This window comes from Emys orbicularis, chromosome 3, assembly GCF_028017835.1.
Source record: "Emys orbicularis isolate rEmyOrb1 chromosome 3, rEmyOrb1.hap1, whole genome shotgun sequence".
Taxonomy (NCBI): domain Eukaryota; kingdom Metazoa; phylum Chordata; order Testudines; family Emydidae; genus Emys; species Emys orbicularis.
Genome location: NC_088685.1, coordinates 10,518,929 through 10,546,823, shown reverse-complemented (window position 1 = coordinate 10,546,823; position 27,895 = coordinate 10,518,929). Strand labels below are relative to the sequence as shown.

The 27,895-nt window shown below is 45.9% G+C and overlaps 1 protein-coding gene across 1 annotated transcript in view; it reads right to left on the bottom strand.

The window, feature by feature from the left end:
- The window catches only part of BLK (BLK proto-oncogene, Src family tyrosine kinase), a 68,901-nt gene that overhangs the window by 25,646 nt on the left and 15,360 nt on the right, over nucleotides 1-27,895 (bottom strand). Inside the window, exons 2-6 of the mRNA XM_065401882.1 lie at nucleotides 17,976-18,093; nucleotides 15,879-15,927; nucleotides 7,567-7,660; nucleotides 6,056-6,154; nucleotides 4,265-4,368 (exon numbers count right to left, since the gene is read on the bottom strand). Coding sequence (XP_065257954.1) covers nucleotides 4,265-4,368; nucleotides 6,056-6,154; nucleotides 7,567-7,660; nucleotides 15,879-15,927; nucleotides 17,976-18,092 — 463 coding nt within the window. The 5' untranslated portion in view covers nucleotide 18,093. The remainder of the gene's footprint in view (nucleotides 1-4,264; nucleotides 4,369-6,055; nucleotides 6,155-7,566; nucleotides 7,661-15,878; nucleotides 15,928-17,975; nucleotides 18,094-27,895) is intronic.

Here is a 27,895-nt window from a genome sequence, read left to right as displayed (position 1 = left end):
TCCCCACCCTGCTCTGCCCCCGCCCCGCCCCACCCCTGAGGACTGCAGCAGGGCCAGGCCTGCACTCACCAGCAGCGGGAAGTGCAGCAACCTGGCCCCAGCCGCACCGCCAGTGAGTGCTGCGGGGTGGTTCCCCCCGTGCCCCAAGCCAGCCCCCCCCTGTGGAGGCCTGACCCCCACCCCACGTCAGGGGGCTGCGTAGGGCCCCAGAATAGCTAGGGACGGCCCTGTGTGGAATCTCCATCATTGGGGATTTTTAAGAGCAGGTTAGACAAACAGCTGTCAGGGATGGTCTAGATAATCCTTAGTCCTGCCATGAGGGCAGGGGACTAGACTAGGTGACCTTTCAAGGTCCCTTCCAGTCCTATGATTCTATAATAATGGGTATAAAAGACAAAAGGAAAGAGTGGGCAAGAGAGGACGGAAGTAACAGTGATCGAGGCATGTGGCTACATCGCTAGTCTATTCCTGGCCTGCTTAAAGGGACCACATCCTGCTAGCCGCAGAATCAATAGTAATGTTACTGAGTGGCTCTCTAAGGTGAAACTCTTAAGCGCTTTTTTTCAGATTTTCCTGTCTCAGAACTTGCCCTAGATAAGCCTGAAGTTCTGGATGTCACAGATCTCTGTACAAAGAAACCACCTAGCTAGAGCCAACTCAGGAAGTCCCCACTGAGTGGGGAAAGGCATTGTTTTATGTTTAGAAAAAAAGTTTGTCACTCTGCTTCAAACACAGGGGCTTTGGCATAGATACATAGAATCATAGAAATGGAAGGGACCTCAAAAGGTCATCTAGTCCACTCCCCCGCGCAAAGGCAGTGGTGTTCAACCTGTGGTCCGCAGACCCCTAGGGGTCCACAGACTATGTCTAAGATTTCCAAAGGGGTCCGCACTTCCATTCGAAATTTTTTAAGGGTCTGCATATGAAAATAGGTTGAAAACCACTGACCTAGACCACCCCAAAGGTGTTTGTCCAACCTGTTCTTAAAAACCTCCATTGATGGGGATTCCACAGCCCTCCCTTGGAAGCTTGTTCCAGAGCTTAACTGCCCTTATGGTTAGGAAGTTTTTTTTTTAATATCTAACCTAAATCTCTCTTGCTGCAAATTAAGCCTATTTCTTGACCAACATTCAGTGGACATGGAGAACAATTGATCACATTCCTCTTTATAACAGCCCTTAACGTATTTGAAAACTGTTATCAAGTCCCCGCCCAGTCTTCTTTTCTCAAGTAACTTGCTCTCCCTGCTTAGCAAGGTAAGATCTTCTTTGCCTGAGAATGGCACCTAATCAACTCCTCTCAGTGTTGTGAGCTGGAAAGAGAGCTTGTCACCCAAACTATTGTTATGTAATGGTGGGGCCCACAATATGTCTAGGGACTGGCCACACAGAGAAAGGGACAGTCCCTGTTTGAAGAGCTTCCTTGCTAAAGGTACAAGAGAAACACATGAAAGTTGGTGAAAGCTGCGCTCACATACAAGCACTTTAAAAAAAATTAAGCATCTAGGCCAGCTGCCCCTCCCCCAAGCTTTTATTAGCTGGCTCAAAAAAGAATTAGATAAGTTCATAGAGCATAGGTCCATCAACTGCTCTGAGCCAAAATGGTCAAGGATGGAAACCCATACTCCAGGTGCCCCTAAGCCCCTGACTGCCAGAAGCTGGGACTGGACGACAGTGGATGGATCACCCAATAATTGCCTTGTGCTGCTCATTCCCTTTGAAGCCTCTGGCATTGGCCACTGTCAGAGACAGTATACTGAGCTTGATGGACCATTGGTCTGAGCCAGTGTGGCCGTTCTTATGGATAATACATTGTAGAAGTGGGCATTCAAGAGGGATTTCAATGAGGAGAGGTTAGTAGCTTTTCATATCACTGCAGGGGACACTCCAAATCTCTATCTGTCTATCTAAGATACTGGGAGGTAAGGAAATGCTACTGTCCCCATTTTACAGATGGTGAACCGAGGAGCACAGAGAAACTAAATGACATGTTTAAAGCAACACCGGCAGTCTGTGTGGATCAAGGACATGAATAGGGTGACCAGATGTCCCGATTTTATAGGGACAGTCCCGATATTTGGGGCTTTTTCTTATATAGATACCTATTACCCCCCACCCCCTCTCCCGATTTTTCACACTTGCTGTCTGGTCACCCTAGACATGAACCACCTCTCCCAAGTCCTAGGCTAGAGCCTAAGCCACTGAACCACCTTTCCTCTATGACCAAGTAGACTTCCATCTTCTATGCTGATGGAGGCAAGAACCATAAAACAAGAAAGAACAAAAACAAAGTCCCCTTTGGAGAACCCAGTCCGCGACTTCCTGGTAATCCTCTGTCCTGAAGTGAACACAAAATGGCTGCTGGACTTTGCAGACAGCACACTTCCTAAATTTGTAAAGGCATATGTGATGGGGCAGAGAACCTCCCCCCGCCCACACACACACACCAGTCAAGAAGGGCTTAAAGAACTCTGTGGTCACAATCAGCCCAACTCGCTGCAGCTGCATGGCTTGTCAGGCCCAGGGGTGGGCCCTTAAAGGGGAGGTGCACAGCCCAGTTGCGATTACACTCTGAAACAAGCAGAGCTAGAGCTCCCAGACTAGGGCTACGTCTACACTACATCTTTTCCAACGGCGCAGCTGCACCAATGCAGCTGTGCTTCTGTAGCGCTTGTGATGAAGATGCTCTTAAATCGACGGGAGAGAGCTCTCCCATCAGCTTAATAATTCCTGCCTCTGCAAGAGGTGGTCGCTATGTCGGCGGCAGAAGCTCGCCTGCCAACATAGCGCTTAGGTCAGTGTAATTTATGCCGCTTAGGGTGTGGATTACTCACATCCCTGAGTGACGTAAATTATACTGAATTACTCGGTAGTGTAGACAAGGGCTAGGGCGTGGGGTTCTTTGCTGAGGAACAGCTTGGCAGCACCGCCTGCCTGCGCCCTCTGAGAAAAGAAGGCAGGCTGGTTTGTTTCTTTTACTGACATCCCCAGGACTATCTCTTGGCCTGTAGCCATGGAGGAGAACGCGAGCTGGGATTTCCTGTGGAGCCAGAGAGAGAGCTTCCCCTCCTTTGTGTGAGGGAGGGGCCTGGCTCCTTGTGGGCCTTGGGACGAGTTGCCTTTTTATTTGGACTGTTTTATATTCTCCTGGAAGGGGATGGACTTACTAAGAGGTACAGCTGGAGGGCCGTACCCCAGGACTGGCCCACAGGAATGCTGTCACCCAGGGAATGTTGTATAAACGCCTGCCTTCATCCCAAAGGGGCAACCTTGAGACATAACCTCTAACAGTGCAGCACAAAGAAACAAGATCTTAACAGTTACATACACGCAAAAGATTATGTAACACTGACAGACCATGGTCGGGATCGAACCTGGGACCTCTGGAGCTAAATGCATAAGCCTCTATGTACGTGGCCCTTAGCTAAGGCTGTAGCAAACACATTAATCTCTAAGTGGTCTCAGTGCTACTAGAAGGGACAGAACACCACATCCAGGAGGTGTGCGGGTTACAATTGTTTACTTCAGCGATTCCTCCCTTCCATCTATATCTGATTGAGTCCTCAACACCTGTGCGCGTTGGTGTGTATGTGAAAATTAATAACTAGGGATGGGTGAATCAGTTCAGAAAGCTCGTGAATTACCCTTTCTCCCCTGGCCCAAATGTATGTCCATGGACAGAATCAAGCCTTTCAGAGGCTCTGAAACATTTGGATCAATTCCCCCCATTAAAGGTAGTGGGGAAAAGATTTTTTCCTCCTGTGAAAAATTTCCACAAAAATGAAATTCTTTTCATCAAAATGTTCTTCAAAATGTGTTGAGTTTTGGTTGAAAACCCAAACGCTCTATGAAAAATGTTGACAAAAGTGTCCATTTTGCCAAAAAATCCATTTCCATCAGAGAAAAACAATGATTCTATGGAAAAAATTTTGACCACCACTCCCTCTTGCACTACCCACATCTTTGGCACAAAATATGCCAGGGGCTGTTCTGCGGGTAGCCATCATTTCCACACCCACACCCAGGCACCGGAACTGGAAATGCAAGAAATCTTGTGAGAAAATCTGATCTCATGAAATTAGGGCCCAGTTTTGCAGACATTTTGTATCTAATCTAATCTGTCTAGGTTGGTACAGCTCCAGTAGGTTTCAAGACTGTAGAACCATAGGAGAAGCAGCCACATTTGCGGGGGTTCTAATTTGAAATCTTTGGAGGTTTGTCCAGCAATGGCAATAATCAGAGGCCACCCACCTCCCGAATCTTACCTTTATTTGTTTCACTCTCTCTTACAAGGAAAGACCCGACTTTGTTGCCAGGAGCCATCAACAACCGTTCGGCATCTTTTCTACTGAGAGCTTTAAAAAACCATCTGAGGGAGAAAAGTCATGAAATAGTTATAAAGAGCTCCAAGAAGAGGCAAATCCTACCCAGCTGTTCACTTTTGTGCCATTAAAATGCTGAGTGTTGTGTTTAGCCTAGCAAAATGAAGGCTATGAGGGGACATGATTGCTCTTTAGAAATACATTGGGGGAGTGAGAAGAGCTATTTAAGTGAAAGGACAATGTGGATAAACTGGCCATGATTAAATTCAGGCTGGAAATTAGAAGAAGCTCTCTGACCATCAGAGGAGTGAGGTTCTGGAACAGCCTTCCTATAGGAGTAGTGAGGGCAAACAACCTCACTAGTTTTAAGAGGGAGCTGATAGGTTGATGAACAGGATTAGTTGAGGTGGTTGTCTGTGATAGCAGGGGACTGGACTCAACCCAAACAGTCGCTTTCAGTCCTAGGTTGGCTGTTCCTCTGTCTAAGACTGACTACATTTCAGGATGGTTTTAGGTTGGGAAGAGTCTCCTAACATCACATTTTCAAGAGATTAGGATCAGACTTCTGTTCACTTTGTGTCCAAATATCAGTGTGAATGTATATCCCAGGGATAAGCCTGTATATATTCTTTTGCAGGTTCAGCTGGATACATCTTCACTTCTCTAGCTTAGTAAGTCACATGGCGCTGGGCTGTTAAAGAGCTGTCATGTTCTGCCCCAGGAAAAGGTTTTTCAGTGGTGAGCAGAGTGATGGCTGTATATGCAAGTATATGCAAATAGACAGCATATCACTGGAATCAGGAATATCTCTGAAACTGGAGTAGGGTGACCAGATGTCCCGATTTCATAGGGACAATCTCGATATTTGGGGCTCTGTCTTATATACCTCTACCCCGATATAACGCTGTCCTTGGGAGCCAAAAAAATCTTACCGCGTTATAGCTGAAACTGCATTATATCGAACTTGCTTTGATCCGCCGGAGTGCGCCCCCCCGCCCCCCCCACAGAGCACTGCTTTACCGCGTTATATCTGAATTCGTGTTATATCGGGTCGCGTTATATCGGGGTAGAGGTGTAGAGGTGCCTATTACCCCCCACACCTCCATCCCGATTTTTCACACTTGCTATCCAGTCACCCTAAACTGGAATGACTTTTTTTTAAACTGCACCCACTGTAGTCTCCTTTGGAATTCTTTGGGACCAAAGCTGCTATATAATCATATGGCATTATATTACAGAGTGTATCCCTTTTAAGCTGTTACTGTTTGCAGATATGTTAAGGGATTGAATTCCTCCCAAACTGAAATTGAATGCTGCCTTTTACCTTTCTCCCACACTAGAAACTCCATTTGCACCTTCTCTGAGCCCTTTAATTCACTGGTATTTAAAGGATATGAAGATATTAGGAATTCAATCTTCCCATTAGAAAAATAGGGAACAGTATCAGTATTTTTATTAGTCTTCTGGCCAAATTCGTCTTGGCAATTCCAATCCCCTAAAACACTCTGCATTTTAAACTCCGCATCCTCTCCTAAATTGGTGTGTAGTGTTACTGTGGGCTGTGAAACAGCTGTCACCTTCCAGCACAGCTGTGGCTGCATTTTGGTGACGGTTGAAACAATTCCTATTGTCAGCCCTTCCTGCTCCTATATTTATAATAACCCTCGGAGGGGCTATTATAAATACAAAGCATTGATATTAGCGTTAATGTTTCATATAAGCTTGTGCACCTACTTTTCCACTTCCAAGGTATCCATTTGTGCGACGAAGTTACTGGGGACGTAACCCTTCTTTCCAGTGGTGAGAGACTTTGCCAGCCACCAGTCCCCATCTCTACAAACCAAACAGGACAAGAAGCATGAACACCAAAAGGAGCTTCGACATGGATCCCGCCTAAGACGACTCATGGATTTGGAGGCTTCATGAACCTTGCGAAGTAGGAAGCACGTGTTGAAGCCCTCTCTCATGCAGGTAGCCCTGTACTCTACAGGTAGCACCACAGGGTGTGTCTACACTGCAGCTGGGAGGTGATCAAGCTAGCGTGCTAAAAATAGCTGTGTGCCTGCAGACAACCCAGTCTGAGATCGTAGGTACATGCTGCCGTGGGGCCACCCTGATAGTTTTAGCACACTAGCTTGATCAGAACTGGCGCAGGTATGTCTACCCGAGCTGGGAATTACACCTCCCAGCTGCAGTGTAGACAGACCCACAGACGCCCATTCCTATAGGCCAACCCCAGTTTGAAGGCAGTCTAGAAAGGCAACCTTTAAAGACACTGGTTTATTCAACCCTGAACAAGTGGGTGTTTTTCACTTCCCACCTTCAGCCCCAAGCTCCCAGACAGAGACCCGAGCACTGTCTTCAATTCCCCATCTGCTCCTCACTGCTGCTTCCTTTATCACATGAGGCAGCTCTCTGCTTTGGTCACTCCGAGTGCCTTCAGAAACCACAGCACTACCGGGGTAGTAACTGAAAGCTGTTCTCATCCCCTGGATGTTCAGGAGCCAACATGTACCCAGCTGAGTGGTCTCAGCCCAGGGGGCAGGTGTCTGAATCAGAAATATCCACCAGCATCACTAACCCCATTTGTGAGAGCCTCACAGAGAGGTTATGGACTAACACTTAATGAACAGCTCTCTCACCGCAAATCCCTAACTGGGAGAGTAGAAAGTCATATGGTAGGGGGAGGGCCTGTTAAACCCAGGGTTGTGAGTTCAATCCTTGAAGGGGCCATTTAGGGATCTGGGGCAAAAATCTGTCTGGGGATCAGTCCTGCTTTGAGCAGGGGGTTGGACTAGATGACCTCCTGAGGTCCCTTCCAACCATGATGTTCTATGAATGCAAGGAAAGCCTGCAATGTTATTAACACCTGGTGTCTGTTTCAGGGCTGGCTCTCTTTCACCAGGACAATGGTCACACAAAAGTTTTTAAAACAAACTAAACCCACATCCTTTTTAAGGCAAAGATCAGCCTACGTGCTGACAAGTCATTATTTATACTACTTCAGCACCTATGAGCATCAACTCACAGCAAAGCCACATTGCTGGGTGCTGTCCATACAAACCCAATTGACTAAAGATGTGTTATCATCCCTGTTCTACAGATAGGGAACCAAGTGACTTCCCAAGACCACAGAGTAGGCCTGGAAGAGCCAAGCACTGAACCCAGATCTCCAGAGCCCCACGGTATTTTGTAAAGACTTCTCCAGTAGGGGCTGGCAAGTGCTGTGGAGGGGGATCACTTACTTAGATAGGATTTGAAGCTTCTCTCCCTTGGTCAGCTCCAAATCGCGGTCACTCGTGGAGGCGAAATCATACAGTACGATCACAAAGTCCTCTTCTGCAGCAAGAGAAAGTGACACCATTGGGTTTAGCTGGTCTGCCATTGATTGAGGAATTAAATATGTGGTGAATGGATTTTAGTGAACTCCAAACCCCACCTCCTCCCTCTTCCTTGGTCATAGTGGACGACATCACCATCCTCTCTAGTGCGTATTCTGGGCCTTCCCTTTTAATTCAATATTTCTCTAGACCCGCACATCTAGGCCACATTTAAATCTTGTCACTACTTTCTACACAACATCTCCGAGGCCTTGTCTACATTGGCAGCAGTGTGTAGGGTACGAGTAGCCACCGTGAAAAGCAGGCTGCGTCCACAGTGTGGCGTGTCGCTACATGCAGCAGTGAAAGGCTCTGGCAGCGGGGAGGCAGAAAGGAAAGGTTCCTGCAGCTCCCCACTGCCAGAGCCTTTCCCCGCTACTGAGCTTTTCCCTGCGTCGGGGAAAGGCTCCTGCACAGGGAGGACACGGGACACTACCCTTAAAAATAGCAGTGGAGATGGGGGAGGCATTGTTTGGGCATGTAGAGAGCTATGTAGGGTAAATACCCTAAGGTTCTAGTGTGTCTTTACTCACCTAAGCAGTGCCTCACGGTCAGGGCTGGCTCTAGGATTTTTGCCGCCCCAAGCAAAAAAAATTTTGGCTGTCCCCCCTTTTTTTTTGTGCCCCCCTGCCCCCAGCCCCACCCCAACTCCACCCCTTCCTAGCCCCTTCCCCAAATCCCCAGCCCTGCCTCCTCCCCCAGCGTGCTGCATTTCTCCCCCCCCCATTGCTTCCTGTGGGCCCCCCGCAACCTCCTGCCCTAACTCACCTCCGCTCCGCCTCCTCCCCCGGGCGTGCCGCATTTCCCCCCCCCCATTGCTTCCTGCGGGCCCCCCGCGACCTCCCGCCCTAGCTCACCTCCGCTCCACCTGCTCCCCCGGGCGCGCCGCCGTTCCGCTTCTCCCCCCTCCCTCGGAGAAGCGGAGCAGCGGCGCGTTCAGGGGAGCAGGCGGAGCGGAGGTGAGCTAGGGTGGGGGGTGCAGGAAGTAAGGGGGGTAGAGGAACCGCTCACCTTTGCTCCACCACCGCCGCCTCCCCCGAGCGCCGCCCCCCCCGCCCGCTCGGCTTCTCCTCCCTCCTTCCCAGCCTTGCTGCGCGAAACAGCTGTTTCGTGTGCGGCAAACCTGGGGGGGTGGGGAAGCGGAGTGGCAGCGCGTTCAGGGGAGCAGGCGGAGTGGAGGTGAGCTAGGGTGGGGGGCGCAGGAAGTAACGGGGGGTAGAGGAACCGCTCCCCGCTCCAGCTTACCTCCGCTCCACCACCGCCGCCTCCCCGAGCGCCCGCCACTCGGCTTCTCCTCCCTCCCAGCCTTGCTGCGCGAAACAGCTGTTTCCCGCGCGGCAAGCCTGGGAGGGAGGGGGGAGAAGCGAAGCGGCGGCGGCACGCTCAGGGGAGCAGGCGGAGGCAAGCTGGGGTGGCGAGCTGGGGCGGCGGGGGCACTTTTTCCCCATGCCCCAGAGTCGGCGCCTATGATGGCCGGCGCCAGAATGCTGCCCCTAGAAATGTGCCACCCCAACCACCTGCTTGTTTTGCTGGTGCCTGAAGCCGGCCCTGCTCACTGTCTACACTGTTATTTATACCCATGCTAGGGGGGCATGCAGTGTATGTACTCTACATATCACTGTGAAGTGTAGACATAGCCTACGACCCAGCCTGTCCTCTCAGTCCACTCAGCTAAATTTCTCCTTCAGTCCCCCATCCTCTCATATCTCAACTACTGCTTCCTCCTTGCTGGCCTTTCCCCACTCAAGACCATTCAAAGTACTGGTGCTGCTGCAGTCCTCTTCTTGGCAATTGTCGATTTCTATCGGCTTTGGATCGGGTCCTTAGATTGTAAAGACTTCAGGGCCGAGGCTCCGGGCCTCTGGCCCCACACACCAACTTTACACCAGCGGCACTGCATCAGTATAAACGAGGTGCCATGAAATGTAGCCTCGGGCCCTGCACCTTACTCTAAAATGCTGGCCACACCCAGCACATTGTGGACACTATCAGAGTATGACTAACATAATAATCCACTCCAGTGTGGACCCTTTGTCACTGAAATACTTGGTGATGTTGTTTCATTGCTACATTTCCATGCCCTGTGCCTACAGCATGGCTGCATCTCTCTGAACAAGTATGTAACTATTCACGTGCTCTGTGTGGTTACAGCCACTGAAGCAGAAAAGACCTCTGCTCTCCTGACATTCTGGGGCAAATCAAACCCTTCTAGGAGCTTAAGTAAAAACCCCACGTGATGTGGAAAGCTTTTGTGTGCGCGCAGCCTAATTAATGCAGCAGGGGTGATAAACATTCTATATATAGAACGTCTCAAGACAGACAGTCAAATCACATTCTCTCTTTGACCTTTTCAAATAATGCCATCAGCAAGCAGCCCAGACTACCTCTTTTCGCTGAAAGATAATACGTCTCCAGAACAACACGAGTTTTGTGTGTGCCGGGCCTGGCTGTTGGTTTGGGATTTATTGGCAATGTCACATGATCAAAGGGGGAAATCGTGAGGCTCTGGAAACCAAAGCCTCCTCCAGCTTGTAGGGAGGAACTTGAAGGTCAACTGGGCAGATTCAAGTGTGTCAGTCTGAGGCTTCCTGAGATGAGGTAGGAGCAGCTCCAGTGAGAGAGAAAACTTGGAAACATAATAATGTTTTTCATTACTGTGGCGCTTTCCATCTGAGGATCTCAGAGCACGTCACACAGGTTAATGTGCTAACCCCCCACATCATTCCGTTGAGGCAGTTAATATTTATCCCTGTTTTATAGTGATGATGAGATTGGGAGGAGAAGAGAGGTCAAATGCCCAATATTTTCTAAAGAAAGGTGAATTCTCATTGACTGATATCATCATTAAAACATGTTGATTTACAACTAAATAGTGCCTTTACTCTAGATTTGCTACATCTTTTTGCTATCTAGGAGAGTACACTATAACAATATATATTTATTTAAGCAATTTATATTATATTATATATTATATTATATTATATTTTCAGACTCATATTAATTGTACATTTTTATGTCAGAAAATGGTTTATGACATATTGCTTATTTACTAGATAATTAACTTTTTGCTCATGATTTATGTCAAGCTGAATTAGGATGGTAGAATTTAATTCAACACACAAACCAGCATATTATTTTTTATTTAAATGTTTTAAGAGATTATGTTTGCAGTGTTGTTGTAGCTGTGTCAGTCCCAGGATATTAGAGAGACAAGGTGGGTGAAGTAATATCTTTTATAGGACCACTTTCTGTTGGTGAGAAAGACAAGCTTTTGAGCTTACACAGAACTCTTCTTCTATATAAACTCAAAATCTTATCTCTTTCACCACAGAAGTTCGTTCAATAAAAGATATTACCTCACCCACCTTGTGTTTTAAGAGATTATGATAAGTTTAGGCCTTAACATATTTTGTATTAAATTCAGATTTCATTATAAACAGAAAAGAAACATTTAAGAAGAAAAACTTCTTGTAATTTAAATAACAAAATCAATAAAATCCAATTTAAATTTAAAAAAATCCAAACATTTGGATTTTTTTTTTAAAATCATCGATTTTTATCCACCCTGGTCAATGGCAGTTTCTCCACTGACTGCAATGGCCTTTGGATTAGGCCCTATGGGTAAATCTTCACTGCAATAAAAGATCCATGGCGCCGCGTCTCAGAGCTTGGTCAATTGACTTGAGCTCATGGGGTTTGGGCTGTGATGCTAAAAACAGCAGTGTAGACGTCCCAGCTCGGGCTGGAGACTGGGCTCTGAGACCCTCCCCCTTTGCCAGGTTTCAGAGCCCAGAATATCTGCACTGCTAGTTTCACTCCACAGCCTGAGCTCTGTTCCACAGCCTGAACCCTGACTCAGCACCACAGGTCTTTCTTTGTGGTGTAGATGCACCCTAAGTGATTTACCCCAAGGCCACATAAGTACCCTATGGTACAAACAGAACCCACACCTCCCTACTCCCAGTCCTGGCTTTAGTCACAAGAGTACTGATGACAGTGGGACTTACCCCACACTGGCTGTTTCGGACCAGGCAACAGATCAGACTTTGCTTACTAACTAGTGGATTTCCCCACCGTAAAATATGGATAATACCACTTTATGAGCTCTTCTGTACAGCACCTAGCACAGTGAAGCCCTGACCTCGGAAGGGACCACTAGGTGCTGCTGTAGTATAAAAACAACAACCTGCATACTTTAATTACAGCCCAATGACTGCTTGGGTCAGCCTTGCTTTCAGAAGGGATCAACATCAGCTTAATCTGCACAGGTTTAGGGCCTACTAATTCAAACAGTTCTCCCACTGCTGTCCCATCATGCACTGGTGGAGGTTACATTTGTCCCAGAACCCATTGCTTCAGAGAGCTGGGCTGGGTCCTCTGGGATAGTTCCTCAGAGGGCGTTCTGCCCAAAATGGTTTACGACAGTGCTAGGCGGAGGTGGGGCTAAAAGACCACAGCTCAGAACGTGAGTTGGCCGTGCTACTGTGGGCACACCAAACCGTCTGTTCTTTCTCCGGTACTATGCTCTCAGGTCTGCTAGGAATGGCCCAGTTCTCTAGAGCTGATGGCCTTAAGACATGGCCGTAAGTGGCTCAGAGCAGGGTTAGACAACACTTTCATAAAAACACCAGAGGCCTGTTTATGCAACAGCATCCATTGCTGCTACCACTGGGTGTAACGTAATGCCAGGGGCCTCTCAGGCTCAGGCTGCTCAAACATTTTCCATCAAAACTTTTTTTCTGTGGAAATTTGGGTGGAAATTTTCATGGGAAGTGTCAAAATTTGTGGGTGGGTTTTTTGTTTGTATTGCAGGGTTTTCCCCCCAGAAAACTGAACATTTTTGGTCACCAGTGTTTTAGTTTTAGGATGAAAGTTTTTCAGACATTGGTCAAAATTTTTCACTTTTCACTTTTTCAGTATTTCCAAAATTTCCAATGGACACAACTCCTCTCCACTTCATGCTTTAGTCCATGTGTCTGGTGGGACAAGCATTAGGACAAATATTTTGAACAGTGACTAATGATGTGGGGGGCCCCGATTTTCAGAAAGCACTCAGCACCTGCTCTGTGAAAAACCAGGCCCCAGGTTGGCGACCCCAAAATGGAGGCACTCAAAAACCACTGGTGTTATCTGAAAATCCAGGCTGTGATGTGGATAGCAAGAGAGAGGAAGAGGGAATTCCCTTTACCAAACACCTTTACAAAACCACCATATCTTCTCCCTACCAAATGCAGGACCAGGACTCCATTGTGCCAGGTTCTGTACAAACAGAACAAAAAGACAATCCCCACCCTTAAGAGCTCAGAGAAGATGTAGGCCTTTTCGGGAATGCCAACTTTCAAATCCTCATGGTCACCACTGGGGACTTAACCCGTGTGGTATGAAATGAGCAAAGACCCACCAAGAAGACAGGTTTGTATTTTTAAAAACCCCTAACTGTAGGGCCTATAGGCCTAATTGAAATAGACACCATACAGTGCTGCCAATTCTTGTGATTTTATCTGGATCCTATTGACTTTTGGTATTTTTCTTAAAGCTCCAGCCTCTGGAGTCAAGTGACTACCTAAGAATCTCAGCTTTCATTAAAAAAAAAAAGTCAGTTTGTAGCAACCATAGTTGCAGAGAAGAGATTGAAAGTGTGAAACAAGTTCACCCTAAAGTTTCACAAGCCAGAAGGTAAAGAAAAAGAACCCAACATTTACTCTTTCAACAACAACAAAAACACCGTGTGATTTTTAAAGCAATTCTCATGATTTTTTTGTGCCTTCAATCATGGGTTTTAAATGTGTGGGGTTGGCAATACTGAAGAAAACACATCTCAGGTCTTCTATTTCTTAGGCTTTTTTGATGGCTGAACTGCCTAGATTTTGAGTTTCCTCAGTCAATTCACATTAATCGTCTTGTCTTAACGGAATAAATTAATTATTCCAAAACTGTTCATAAAACTATGTTGTAGCAAAAGAGCACTTTTGAAAATCCTTCCTCAGTTTGGAAAAAATAAGAACCTCACCACCCTGTTTCTTTGAACCTTCCCCCAAAACTAGAACTGATCCCAACCCCAAACCGAGCCTTCTTGGTCGTGTGTGTGTGTGTGAGTGTCTGTGTGCGTGTGTGTGTGTTTTGAGATGGAATGGAAAAAGTCCCTGTAATATATCGTTGAAGTATTTTTCATTTTCACTGAGCACCTATGTACTTCTGCCTTCTGGCCGGAAGCAGAAGTGAAATCTCCAATTCTGAGGGAAGCTGTTCTCGTGTTTCTGGCTAGACTGGAAACAGGAGAAGACAAATCCCCTCAAAAGCCCGCATTTGAGATTTCCAGACTGATTTTGCAGTCTTGAGAATAAAGCTGGTTGGGAATTTTCTGTCAAAATGGTGCTTTTTCCCTTCTGGAAAATGCAATTTCTGCAAAATCTTTCCACGGGAAAACACTCAGACTCCCAAGGCAGTCAAATTACAGCTCCCATGAGGCTCCACAGGAGCTCTTGGGGACACCAATTACAGTTGAACCAGCCTGAAACAAAACATTTCAACATTTCTGAATGGATATTTTTAGCCATGTTCTGGTCTGGGAAAAGTTTTGACATTTCGACTTTTCATCCAAAAACATATAGCAAAATATCGGAATTTCCCATGGGGATGGAAATTCCGATTTTCAACCAGCCCAGCTTAAGAGATTTTAATAAACTTTAGCTTAAGCATTTAAATATCTGGCTCCTTGTCTGGGCAGACCCTTAGTTCCATACCTTGAGGTTCTTTTGTTAATAGCAATTAGGGTAGGAAGAATTTGATGCTTATTTTTATGGGTTTCTATGGATAGTCCTGCATTTTTACATTATTTTTATTGGCTAAAATTTTTGCACAAACGGGAAATAAAAATAACATAACCCCCAGTTTCTGAATAATTGTTACTTAATCAATATGTAATGGTGGTAGGTCCAGAGCTCATAGGACATAGAACTCCTGGGCCATCCACTCCAGTCCTCTGCTTTTGCAGGCAACCTTGTCATAGAACAGTTTCTGATATAATAGCCCCATAATCCTTAATATTAATTGTAACATTTTCCCTTTAAATTGACAAAAAACATCCTGGGACAGTAAACTATTAACACTGATGAGACCCTCCCCAACCTAAATTGGGGCCCCAATGTGCTAGGCACTGTACGTTGTGAGCTTTCCAGGCTAGGAACTTTTTCTTGCTATGTTTGTACAGGGCTGCTAGGCGCTACCACAGGATGAATATTAAATAATGAGAATAAGACACAGTCCTTTGCATGAAGAGTTTACAATCTACATAGACAGGACAGGCAAAGGATGGCATAAAAGAAGAATTATTAGCCCATTTTTCAGATGAGGAACTGAGGCACAGAGACATGAAATGGCTGCTTGGGGTTACCCAGAAAGTCTGGAGTAGAGCCAGGAAATGAACACAGCTCTTTCTGAGTCTCAGGCTTTGCTCATCCACAAAACATGTGCCAGTTTAATTCTATCAATGCAACACCTTTGTGTGGACCCTCTAACATTGGCTGAAGAACGCCTAATGGTGATTTAGTTTATTCCTTATTAAATGTAAGCACTCAATATACAGCACGCTTCAACCAATTTCAGAAGGGCTGGCATCAATTTAACTCAGCTGATTTAGTGAAATTAGTGTGTGTCTGTGTGTGTGTGTAACTCACTACTGAATGTATGTTACATCTCCTACTCACTGCTCTGTCCACAGAGGATATGAGCCTATTGTAGCCAACATTAATGCAGATTAGCTCTTTAGCTCAAGTTGTACCAGCTCCTAATTTTAGTTTTGGAGGTTCCTGGTTCAATCCCCTGTGTGTAGACCTTGCTCCACTTGGCCAATTAACAGAGAACATTTTTTCCCTTATGGTTGTTGATCAGACTGAGAAATTGATGACTACCAATATTTACATCAAATCCTTCTAACAACTTGTCTATGTTCACACCCCTGAGCCATGCAGCTAAGCCGGCCTAAGTTTTAGATGTAGGCCAGGCCTAGATGTACTAATAAGGAGCTAACAGTGCATCTGCATGAAAACTGTACAAAAAAACCCACACAAATGAATTGATGATATTAGAACTGGTTCACCCAGTCACAGCACATTGTCTTGCAGGAACCCCAGAGGAGGAGAAGGAAACAGTAAAGTGATTAAATGTAAAAATCTTACCTTGCTCTGATGGTTGGTTTAGAGGCGAGGTACTAACATGTTGTCTGAACTTTGGGAGAAACAAAAAATGTCCATTTGTTACTTTGCTGGATTAGGGGAAGGACCTGCTTTGTGGCACAAACGTCACTCAAGGCCTGATCCTAAACTCATTGAATTCAATGGGAGTTTTTCTATTGCTTTAAATGTGCTTAGGAACAGGCTCTTTATGTATTTTCATGGTGTTAGCATATTTTACTATGATGCATTCAGAGCTTGCTTGCGCATGTCCTTAAATACCTACTGGTCTCCTCTCAATTGATTTGGATGCTCATAGTGGAGTTAACTAGATTTCAAACGCTGCCATACTATGTAATGCAGTTCATTGTTGCAAGATCTCTGTTAAATGATGTATGATGCAATCAATGAACCCCCTGAACAAATTTACAAAGCAGTATTACTTCAGGCAGAAAACCAGGAAACTGCCATAATTGTCTCCAGGCTCGTAGAATGTTCCTTGCTCATGAATATCAGGGTTAATTATTTACAGCTAAATACACCGATTTAACTTTAGATGCCTAAATTTAATCCCCAAGATTTAGGGGTTTAATCCTTTGGCACCTCAATTTTCCATGTGGTAAAATTATGTCATTTAGAATCTCTCCAGGTTTTCTCAGCCAGACAACAGAAAACAGCAAAGCCTGGGTGGTTATTCACCTAGCTAGCTGTATTCTTCCCAGATCCAGTCCATTCTCCACCTCGATACCATGCACAGTGTCAGCAAATGACTGTGCCAGACATCCATCTGGTCTCAACCCCTCTCATGTCTACAGCAGTGGTCTCCAACCTTTTTACGCCCCAGATCGCGTTTTGAATTTAAGAGGAACCAGGATCTACCCCGCCCCTTCCCCGAGGCCCTGCCCTGCTCACTCCATCCCCTCCTCTCTCCGTCGCTCGCTCTCCCACACCCTCACTCACTTTCACCTGGCTGGGGTTGGGGGTTGGGGTTCGGGAGGGAGTGAGGGCTCTGGGCTGGGGCTGAGGGGTTCGCAGTGTGGGAGGGGGCTCCGGGCTGAGCCTGGGGCAGGGGGTTGGGGTGCAGGAGGGGGTGCAGGGTGCTGGCTCTGGGAGAGGGGTCAGGGCAGCGCAGCGAGGCTAAGGCAGGCTCCCTGCCTGCCCCGACCCCACACTGCTCCCGGAAGGGGGCAGCATGGCCCTGCGGCCCCTGAGGGAGGAGCAGGGGGCACATGGCTCCGCGTGCTGCCCCTCTCTGCAGGCACCGCCCCCGCAGCTCCCATCGGCCACAGCTCCCTGTTCCCGGCCAATGGGAGCTTCAGAGGCAGACCCGCTGCACCGCTGGAGATCGCGATCGACTGGGAGATTCTCTAGGATCAACCAGTCAATCTCGACTGACCGAGTAATGGCCACTGGTCTACAGAATCTATCCAGGTAGATGCTTCCAGAGCCTCTGAGCACCCAGAGTCCTGAAGAGGTTTTATCCTCACACCACCCCTGTGAGGGAGAGGAGCATTAACCCCATTTTACAGATAGGGATCTGAGACACAGAGTAGAGGCAGCGACTTATCAAACCTAAGGAAGTCTGAGGCTCAGCCAGAAATAGCACCAAAGTCCCCCGAGGCCCAGTGCATCCCTCTAGCCACTGGACCATCCTCCCTCACCTTTACAGAAAAGGTGGCCCGAGTTGAAGGCCACGTCTACACTACCCGCCGGATCAGCGGGTAGTAAGCGATCTATCGGGGATCGATTTATCACGTCTCATCTAGACGTGATAAATCGATCCCTGAATCGACACCCGTACTCCATCTCGGCAGGAGGAGTAAGCGGAGTCGACGGGGAAGCCGCGGCGGTCAACTTGCCGCCGTGAGGACGGCCAGATAAGTCAAACTAAGATACTTCGACTTCAGCTACGCGAATAGCGTAGCTGAAGTTGCGTATCTTAGATCGATCCCCCCCGTAGTGTAGACCAGCCCGAAGGGAACTAAAGGGCTTGAGTTACCGCTGGCATACACAAGTGCTGCCCTACTGATTTCATAACTACCTGTGCCGCCGCGGCTACGCTACCACAGGACACAGAAAGGAAGTCACAAGCTGCTTACTTACCGGGGGCGGGGGTGGAGGAGGTTTCTTCCTGGAGAATATCTGAGGTTTTTGCCTATTTGCAGCCTCACACTGCTTTTGTGGCGTGGACTGGTGGCGTTTGCTCCCATACAGTCCCATCCTGTGAGAAAGAACACAAATGAATATGTGATGGGGCGAAGCACGGAGTCAGGTGCTATTCAGTACAAGTAAGGGTGGTGTAAGATCCCAAACTAAGGTAAGGACAAATGGTAGGAGATGGGAACACAGGGAGGAGTGAGAGGTACTTAAAAGCCCCCCATTATTGTAATACCTGAGTGTCTCACAACAGGTCTGCAGGATTCAGAAGCACTGTTCTCTGCATCTGACAGATGAGTGACTTGTCTAAGGTCACACAGGAAGTCTGTGGCAGAGCAGGGAACTGGGCGTGCATCTCTGAGGCTAACACCCTAACCCCTGGACCATCCTGGCTTTCCAATGCCCCAAGCCTATACCGGCACTCTGGGTCTGAGTGTTTGGAAGGTAGCAGAGGTTTTGAATAGAGATGGTTGAAATGTTTGTGTCAAAACACCTTTGTCAAAATATGGCTTTCTGACCACAACCTACTTCTTTGCTTTGGTCGAAATGTTCTGCTTTGTCGATGATGGGGGGAAAGAAATCAGGTTTAGGAAACCCAAATGTTTCTACTGAGAAGTAAATTGTTTCACTTTTCAGATACCGCAAAGATTTGTCAGTGACAGGTTTTTAAACACCTCCCCTCCCCTATATATATATTGGGGGGGGGGGGGAGGGAAAGCCGGCAAAAATTGGCATTTTTTGACTGGCTCTAATTTTTCAGTTTAATGCAAAATCATTTCTCGCCCTACATGCCTAGGCAGGAGAATAAGGGAGCGTAGATGCCTTTACAACCCAGCATGGGCTATGCACCCTGACAGGGGTGGGAGAATAGCTTTCATAGGACTGCTGCTCCCCCTCCCATAGGAGTGGGCGGGCAGGAGTGGGAAACGGGGGCTGCCCTGACTTTGCTTGTTCCCCTCTTGCTGAGCCTGCATGGAAGAGGAAGTATTCTGCTCCTTGTATAAATCAGTAGCAGACTGAATCCTTACCCTGGATCCAGGGGGACAAGCCAGGAAATGAACTCTGACTCAGAGTCTGCTTCAGTGGCAGGGCAGCTACTGCTGCCTGTAACTCAGGGCAGCTTGTCAAGTCCCACACGCTCAACAGGACTACTCAGCGTGACAGCATCAGGCTCCTAGGTTGTAAGATCTTTCGCTCAGGGAATCCATCTTTATTTCCATTGCGGAGCATTATACCCACATATGGCGCTGATGTGATGACCGACCTCTTGGCTGACACACCGGGGACTGACCAGCTAATAGCGTGAGATGCCCCTTGAGATAAAGCTCCCTAGCTGGAAGCTATAACTACTCATAGCCTCTGTGGATTGGCACAGAGGGGGACCTGGAACGCACACTCCCCAGTGGGTTACACTATGCAGGTTAAACATATGTAAATTATAAGCCGATGTTGATTTCCCCATTGGCAACTGCTACTCAGCTCTTCAATGGAAACAACAGGAAGAGGGTAAAAAAGACAAGTCATCTGATTAACAAAAAGATGAAAGCTTCTCTGTGTGAAATTGGAAAAGGAGCTCAATAACCTATGGAAATCATAGAATCATAGAATATCAGGGTTGGAAGGGACCTCAGGAGGTCATCTAGTCCAACCCCCTGCTCAAAGCAGGACCAATTCCCAACTAAATCATCCCAGCCAGGGCTTTGTCAAGCCTGACCTTAAAAACCTCTAAGGATGGAGATTCCACCACCTCCCTAGGTAACCCATTCCAGTGCTTCACCACCCTCCTAGTGAAATAGTGTTTCCTAATATCCAACCTAAACCTCCCCCACTGCAATTTGAGACTATTACTCCTTGTTCTGTCATCTGGTACCACTGAGAACAGTCTAGATCCATCCTCTTTGGAACCCCCTTTCAGGTAGTTGAAAGCAGCTATCAAATCCCCTCATTCTTGTCTTCTGCAGACTAAACAATCCCAGTTCCCTCAGCCTCTCCTCGTAAGTCATGTGTTCCAGCCCCCTAATCATTTTTGTTGCCCTCCGCTGGACTCTTTCCAATTTTTCCACATCCTTCTTGTAGTGTGGGGCCCAAAACTGGACACAGTACTCCAGGGTGCACAGACAGAGTGCAGTGTTTCTAGTTACATGATAGTCATTAACTTGTACTTCTGGGGTCAGATGCTGAGACACTTGAGGAGTAAGTTATGCTCTCCCTGAGTAAGGATATCAGAAGCTGACCTATGCAGTCCTTTTTATACACATGGTTCCCAAAGGGCTCCACCAGTTTAGGACAGATTCTGATACCCTTACTCCAACTGAGTAGGACATTATCCATGAATCGCCCCAGTATTGCCAACTTCCAAAGTTCAAATGGCATGTGCCAGACCCTGAAAAATCACTAGACTGACTCAAACATCGTGTGTATCAAAAAGCCATCGCCTGTGGTTTTGGTCTCTCTTTGAGCTCCCCTCACCACCCAGCATCTGCGGGACATACCATGCTGCCCACTCTCCTGAAATGCAGAGAGGACGATGATTTGGGCCCTGCTCCAGGAGCTCTGGTGACAGGACCCAGCTGAGAGCAAATCACACAGATGTACCTAACATGCTGACTGCCGCGCTACCAGCTTCCCCTCACCTCCAAAAGTCTAATGACCTCTGTGCCCACCCAACCCCACATCTGCCCATCCCAGCAGTAATGATGCACCCCCAGCCCCACATCAATACTGCCCACCGCTGCCCCTTGCTCCTCAGCACATCCCTGCTTCAGGGGTTCTTCACCCCAGTCTCCCAGGCCTGGGGGAGCTGCTGCACCAAATCCCCCTTCCCCCCGTTCTCAGGTCTGGTGTTGAAGGGATGGGGGGAGAGGAGCAGAGAGCAGACTGACCCATTCATCATAGGAGGAAAGGGGGGAGCAGAGCCACCCTGAGCTGCTGGGCTCATTTGGCTTCCCCTCCAGCTCTGTCCCATGGGAATGGTGCCGGCTAATCCCCCTCCCCCACCTAAAAGCCCATTAGACTCCCACGGGGAGTGAGGAGAGTTCTGCCCACCTCCTGCTGCATCCGTGATTGGCTGCTTTCCCCCTGGAGGCGGGGAAGCCGAAGGCAGCCAATCAGAGGTGAAATGTCCGAGAGGGTGGGAGCTTCTCCCATCACTCCCAGAGAATGGCACCATTGGCGTTACTTGCAATGAACTCGCGAGAGCTGGCGGCACTGAATTCCCATTGACTTCACAGGGCCTGCTGTGAGGAATGGCTCACCAACTTGTGCGAGAGTGACACAGTCTAGCTGTGTATATATAGAAATCACTACACCACTGATATGCAGCTGTCTCTGGGGTGGAATCCGGTGGCAACTGAGAGCAGGAAGGGGAAGCTTCAGCATACAGACTTCCAGCAAGAAGGGGAGTTTCAGGCACACCAAATGTAAAAGACAGAATTTGCCTGATGGTGCAGAGCTTCCAGCTTCCCCCCTTTGGCAAGATGCCCTGCTCTTGCAAAAAGTGAATCTTTCAATGCACTCAAGTTGTCAGGACCTGAGTTTTTGGATGATCTATATGACAGTACAAAGCCCCCTAACACCACTGACTCAGAAGAGAAAGCCTCACTTACTCAGACACCTACTCCACTTCCTTCAGCAGCTTCGGCTTTCCTTGGCAGTCTCTCATCCAAGTATTGACAGGGCCTGACCCTGCGTAGCAGAGCTAGATGATTATTAGGAGCAAATGTGATCTATTTATTGAACTTGCCCCATTCTTTCCACTTGTGAATTGTCCATGAACAGATCATGACTGTAATGAATTTGCTCATTATCTGAAGTTGTCGAATACTTTGTGCAAATTTATTTCAGCCTGTGTGTTGAACTACTTGCCACATGTGGTCATTTGAGTATTTGATATTCACAATTTGCTCTTCAAGTCACTTTACTGGTCCAGTAAGCCATTGAGGCATTGCTGCTGATCCTTGATTGGATCATAGACAAGTTGCTTGGCTTAAAACTAGGGTGACCAGATGTTCTGTTTTTAAAGGGACAGTCCCATTTGGGGGGATTTTTTCTTATATAGGTGCCTATTACTCTCCACCCCCTGTCCCGTTTTTTCACAGTTGCTATCTGGTCACCCTACTTAAAACCATTCACTTTCCTTCCACATTGTCTAGCTACCGTCAGCCTCATTCTAAGTGTGTATCTAGCTATGGTCTCCATCCCCGTGGCATCTGAGCACCTCACTATCTTTCAATGTATTTCTCCTCAACACACCTTTGTGAGGCACGGCAAGTGTTATTATTCCCATTTTACAGACAGGGAACTGAGACACAGAGAGACTAAGTGACTCGCCCAACATCACACACAAAGTCTGTGGCAAAGTACAGAATTAAACCCAGGTCTGCCATGTCCTCGCTTAGTGCCCTAACCGCTAGACCATCCTTCCACTCAACATGGAGGATATCCAGATAAGAGTAAGTGGAATTGCAGGCAACCAGGTGCATTTGCACAAATATAAATTCCTCCCCAAACAGAAATGGCTGCACTGAACACTACAGTACTTGGAGACAGAAAGTTAATGGGTCTTAACAACATAGAGAACCTGCAAAGAGTGCCCCAGGATAAACAGAGATGGCGGCGCCTGGTTCGTCTGATGGCGTAGGAAGGTTTCACATTTAGAAATGGTTCTCGTAAAACTACACAGAAAAAGTGAACAAATGTGGCTCCACCTAGATGGGAATTGGAATTTGTGAAATATTTGCAAATAATTTTCCCCGCTCATCATCCCGCCCTACTTTTTTAAGAGACGTAAGAAGACCAGAGCTGCAGGCATTTACAATATACATTAGCCCCTTTCTGACCTGATTCATACATTATGGAAACACTCTATTTATACCCTTCATTTGCGGATATGCCAGTCCTACATGCAGATGACTGTTGTGCAAAACCGTCAGATAGATAGATAAGAGAGTCTGCCAGGCCTCTTGTGAGGTGCTGAGCCTCCAAAGATGGTCAAAATATCTTTGCTTTTTTTTTTTCCGACAAAAATAAGTGTTTTGGTTAACCAATAGAGTTGAGTTGAAATTTTTTTTCACAAAAAATTGTTTTTGACAAAATTGAGTTTTTTAATTTTGAAAAAAAAAATTTGGCGAGAGGTTTGAGAAGTTTTGTATCAAAATAGCTGGAAAATGCTCCCCTCTCAATTTTTTTACCCCCTCACTCCCCCTTTATTTTCCTCTGAAAAAGAGGGGAAGGAGGTAAAAAGATGAGATAAAGTGTGTGTGGCGGGAATATTCTGATTTATTTATTAGGGCTGTAGAAAAACAGCCAATATATTTATAATACATTTAAATTGATATTCTATTATTAACAGTGCAATTAAAACTGCGATTAATTGCAATTAATATTTTGAATCGAATTAATTTGTTTTGAGTTAATGGCATGAGTTAACTGCGATTAATTGACAGCCCTCTTATTTACCTTTTCCCACTTGAAAAAGTTGGAATTTTTTTTTAAAAAATGAGAGAAATGGCAGGGGAGACCCACTGTCCCATACTTTTACTTTTTTCTTCCACTGGAAAAGTGTGAAAAAAGTAATATTTGGGGCTGTCAAATGATTAAAAAATAATCGCAATTAATCACGAGATTAAAAACTACGATTAATTGCAGTTTTAATCACACTGTTAATAAGAGAATACCAACTGAAATTTATTATAAATATTTTTGGATGTTTTTCTACATTTTCAAATATATTGATTTCAATTACAATATAGAATACAAAGTGTACAGTGCTCACTTTATATTATTATTTTTTTATTACAAATATTTGCACTGTAAAAAAGATAAACAGAAGAAATAGTATTTTTCAATTCACCTCATTCAAGTACTGTAGTGCAATCTGTTTATCATGAAAGTGCAACTTTCAAATGTAGATTTTTTACATAACTGCACTCAAAAAACAAAAGAATGTAAAACATAGAGCCTACAAGTCCACTCAGTCCTACTTCTTCTTCGGCCAATCGCTAAGACAAACAAGTTTGTTTACATTTGCAGGAGATAATGTTTCCCTCTTCTTATTTAAAATGTCACCTGAAAGTGAGAACAGGTGTTCACATGGCACTGTTGTAATATAAAGTGAGCACTGTGCACTTTGTATTCTGTGTTGTAATTGAAATCAATATATTTGAAAATGTAGAAAAACATCCAAAAATATTTATAATAAATTTAAATTGGTATTCCATTATTGTTTAACAGTGCAGTTAATTAATTAATTGTAGTTAATTAATTAACTGATAACTCAAGCGGTTAACGTAAAACAAATTAACTAAATTAAAAATAGTCATGATTAATTAAACAATTAAGTAATTAATCAAACTGTTAATTAATTGCTTGACAGTCAAATAATCGCTTGGTTAATTGATTAACAAACAACTAATTAATTAATTGCAACTTTTTCTTAATCTAGCTAATTTGTTTTGCGTTAACCGCTTGAGTTATCAGTTAATTAATTAACTGCAAATGTTACTCTGCCACTACTATAATATCAAATAAATGTCTTTCCCTACTTTCTTTCCCTTTTTGGCTTATTTCCCCCATACCCCACCCCATTCCAGAAAGTAAATAAGTGAAAAAACAGTAAAAAACAATTTTTGGAAATCGAACTGCTTTCAGTGTTTGGAACCAAAAATGAAACACAAATTGCAATCTGAAATGAAAAGTTTCATTTAGTTTGGAAGCTTTTTACAAAAGAATCAAAATTTGCATCAGACAGTTTTGAGCCAAAACATTTCGTTTGAAAATGCTCACAGGGAAAATAACAGATTTTTCGACCCGCTCTACCCACTCGGGTCCATGGGAGTTGAGGGCAATCAGCACTGCACGGGATTGTTATGTTCATGGCATACACACATTGCTGTTAGATAGAAACATAAATACTCTTCCTGGAAGATTGCAATGTAGCGTGACTTTATTTTTTTAGAATTCAGAACACACAAAACCCCCAAAACAGAGAGAGAAAAAGCAGGCTACTCCCCAAAACAGAGAGGCGCAACTCACCCGGCCTTACACTAGGCTGGCTCTCTGCTGACTGACTGGTGCTACTAGGTGGGACCCAGATAACACACTTCCCTTTAGACCCCCGCCCCCAGCCAAAAATCCCTGAAATTTAAAGTGACAGTCTACAATTTTAACACAGATTTTAATACACCCCAAGGATCAGGCTCATACTGTATGTCAGAAAAAATACAAAGGCTACAGACACACTGATTATTTGTACAGCACCCCCAAAATATACCATGTGCTTCACAGAGTAACAAAGGGTATGTCTACACTGCAATGAAAGACCCATGGCAGCTGGCTGGGGTAGCTGACTAAGGTTCATGGGGCTCAGAGCCCAGGCTCCAGCCCTAGCCCTAACATCGACACTGTTATTTTATAGCCCTGCAGCCTGCATCCCGCGAGTCCAAGTCAGCTGAGCCGAGCTCTGAGACTTGCTCCCGCGGGTTTTTTAATCGCAGTGTAGCCGCACCCAAAAGGATGGAGGTCCACTGCAAGAGCATATACCTCTTGGTGCATTGACCAGTGCAGATTTTTGCCCTTGAATCCCACCTCATTCCCAGCCCAAATGAAGTGAAATATCTGCGCCATTCTTGCTGCAAAAAGTATCATCTGCCCTGCAGCTTTTGAGGCCCATTTTACAGCACATGTCGGTAGAGTGAGGTTAGAAGGAGAGGCACATCTTGTGAAGCTCAATGCAGTGTAATTCTGCGCACAGCAAGGAAGCCTGTGTTTACGTTTAGAGACACAAAAGACTATTTAAGTTAGCCTTCAAATACCTCTTCCAGCCGACAGACATTTAAGCCTCATCGCTGCTGGACATTCAGGCACCAGCGCAAAGCCCCATAGGTGTAGACATGATTGACACCAGTTTACCTTACCCTGGGGTGAGCTGCATGCACTGATCATGCTGCGCTGATGTAAAATGCATCCGAAGAAGTGGGTTGTAGCCCACGAAAGCTTATGCTCTAATAAATTTGTTAGTCTCTAAGGTGCCACAAGTACTCCTGTTATTTTTGCGGATACAGACTAACACGGCTGCTACTCTGAAACCTGATGTAAAATGGTGTCTACACTGATATGGCTAATGTGTTGGCTAAATACTCAGGGCCAGATCACATCGATTCTACATTCTGATCAGCTGGTCTGGCTTCCAGTATAAGACACGCCGCAGAACTTCCCTAAAATAATTCCTAGAGCCGTTCTTTTAGAAAAAACATCGGGGGGGGGGGGCAGGGTAAATAAAGGTCAATGAAGCCGCACTGATTTATACCAGCTGAAGATCCAACCCTCATTGTAGACCCATGTATCGCACAGAAAGCTTGATAAGGACAACAATGGAAACAAAGCACTTTTATAACTAGTTAAAGCCCGCAAACCATTTGGGGACCATATCCTTAAAGGTGAGAGTTTCCAAAGTGCAAGGGACTTGGGTACCCAACTTTCACTAGCCGTCAATGAGAACTGGAACCTAACTCTGCTAGACCCTTTTGAAAACCCCTCTCTTGTCCTTACTCAGTTTTTATTCAGGCAAAGCGCCCATTGATTCAACCGAATCAGGACTGTGGGGTTCATCCCGTTGCGTTTCTGGATGTCCATCATTGTAAAATGGAGCTGGCCTTGGACTTCAAAGCCAGGCAATGACTTCCACACTAAAGAAACCTAATCTCCTTCTTACAAGGAGAGCGAGGCAAACAATGGATTTTTCAGCGCACTGGCAATTTCAAAAAATAAAAACAAAATTTTTGGTAAATCGAAAAAAAAAAAAATGGGGGTCAAACAAAACAGTTCAAATTTTGTGTCCGTTTTGAGCATTTAAAACATTTTTGACCTTTTACAAATAAAATGAAAGGAACTTTTTAAAAAATAAATCTTGTTTCAAACAGAAAAATCAAAATGTTTTGACTTTTTCTGAAAATTTTGTTAGTTTTTTTTTTTGACTGAAACGATTTGGCGAAACTAACACGAATTCACAATATGTTTTGGTGTCGACAAAGCTGCATTTTTTGCCCCAAAAAAGTTTTGTGCAAAAACCAGACATATTTATAATGGGTCAGTCTTGGGCTGTTCCACCACTCAACCAGGAACATGCTGATCTGCCCGCCCTCTGTGGCATGTTCCTGTAACCCCCATTCACCCCAGTGACCGTTGCTCGTGGGACTGTCTGCATTGACTTTTGCACCTTCTTGTTTGTCAGCACGTGATTTTCGGTAAGGCTGGTGTTTTGGTACAAGAACTTCAAGTGGAAAGTTGAAAGGAAGTGGCTAAATCACGTGAATCATATGATGCCTTTAAAATGAGACTGGAAACAGAGTCAGCAGTGTGCCCTTGTTGCCAAGAAGGCCAATGGCATATTGGGCTGTATTAGTAGGAGCATAGCCAGCAGATCGAGGGAAGTGATTATTCCCCTCTATTCGGCACTGGTGAGGCCACACCTGGAGTATTACGTCCAGTTTTGGTCCCCCCACTACAGAAGGGATGTGGACAAATTGGAGAGAGTCCAGCAGAGGGCAACAAAAATGATTAGGGGGCTGAGGCACATGACTTATGAGGAGAGGCTGAGAGAACTGGGGTTATTTAGTCTGCAGAAGAGAAGAGTGAAGGGGGATTCGATAGCAGCCTTCAACTACCTGAAGGGGGGTTCCAAAGAGGATGGAGCTCAGCTGTTCTCAGTGGTGGCAGATGACAGAACAAGGAGCAATGGTCTCAAGTTGTAGTGGGGGAGGTCTAGGCTGGATATTAGGAAACACTATTTCACTAGGAGGGTGGTGAAGCACTGGAATGGGTTACCTAGGGAGGTGGTAAAATCTCCCTACTTAGAGGTTTTTAAGGCC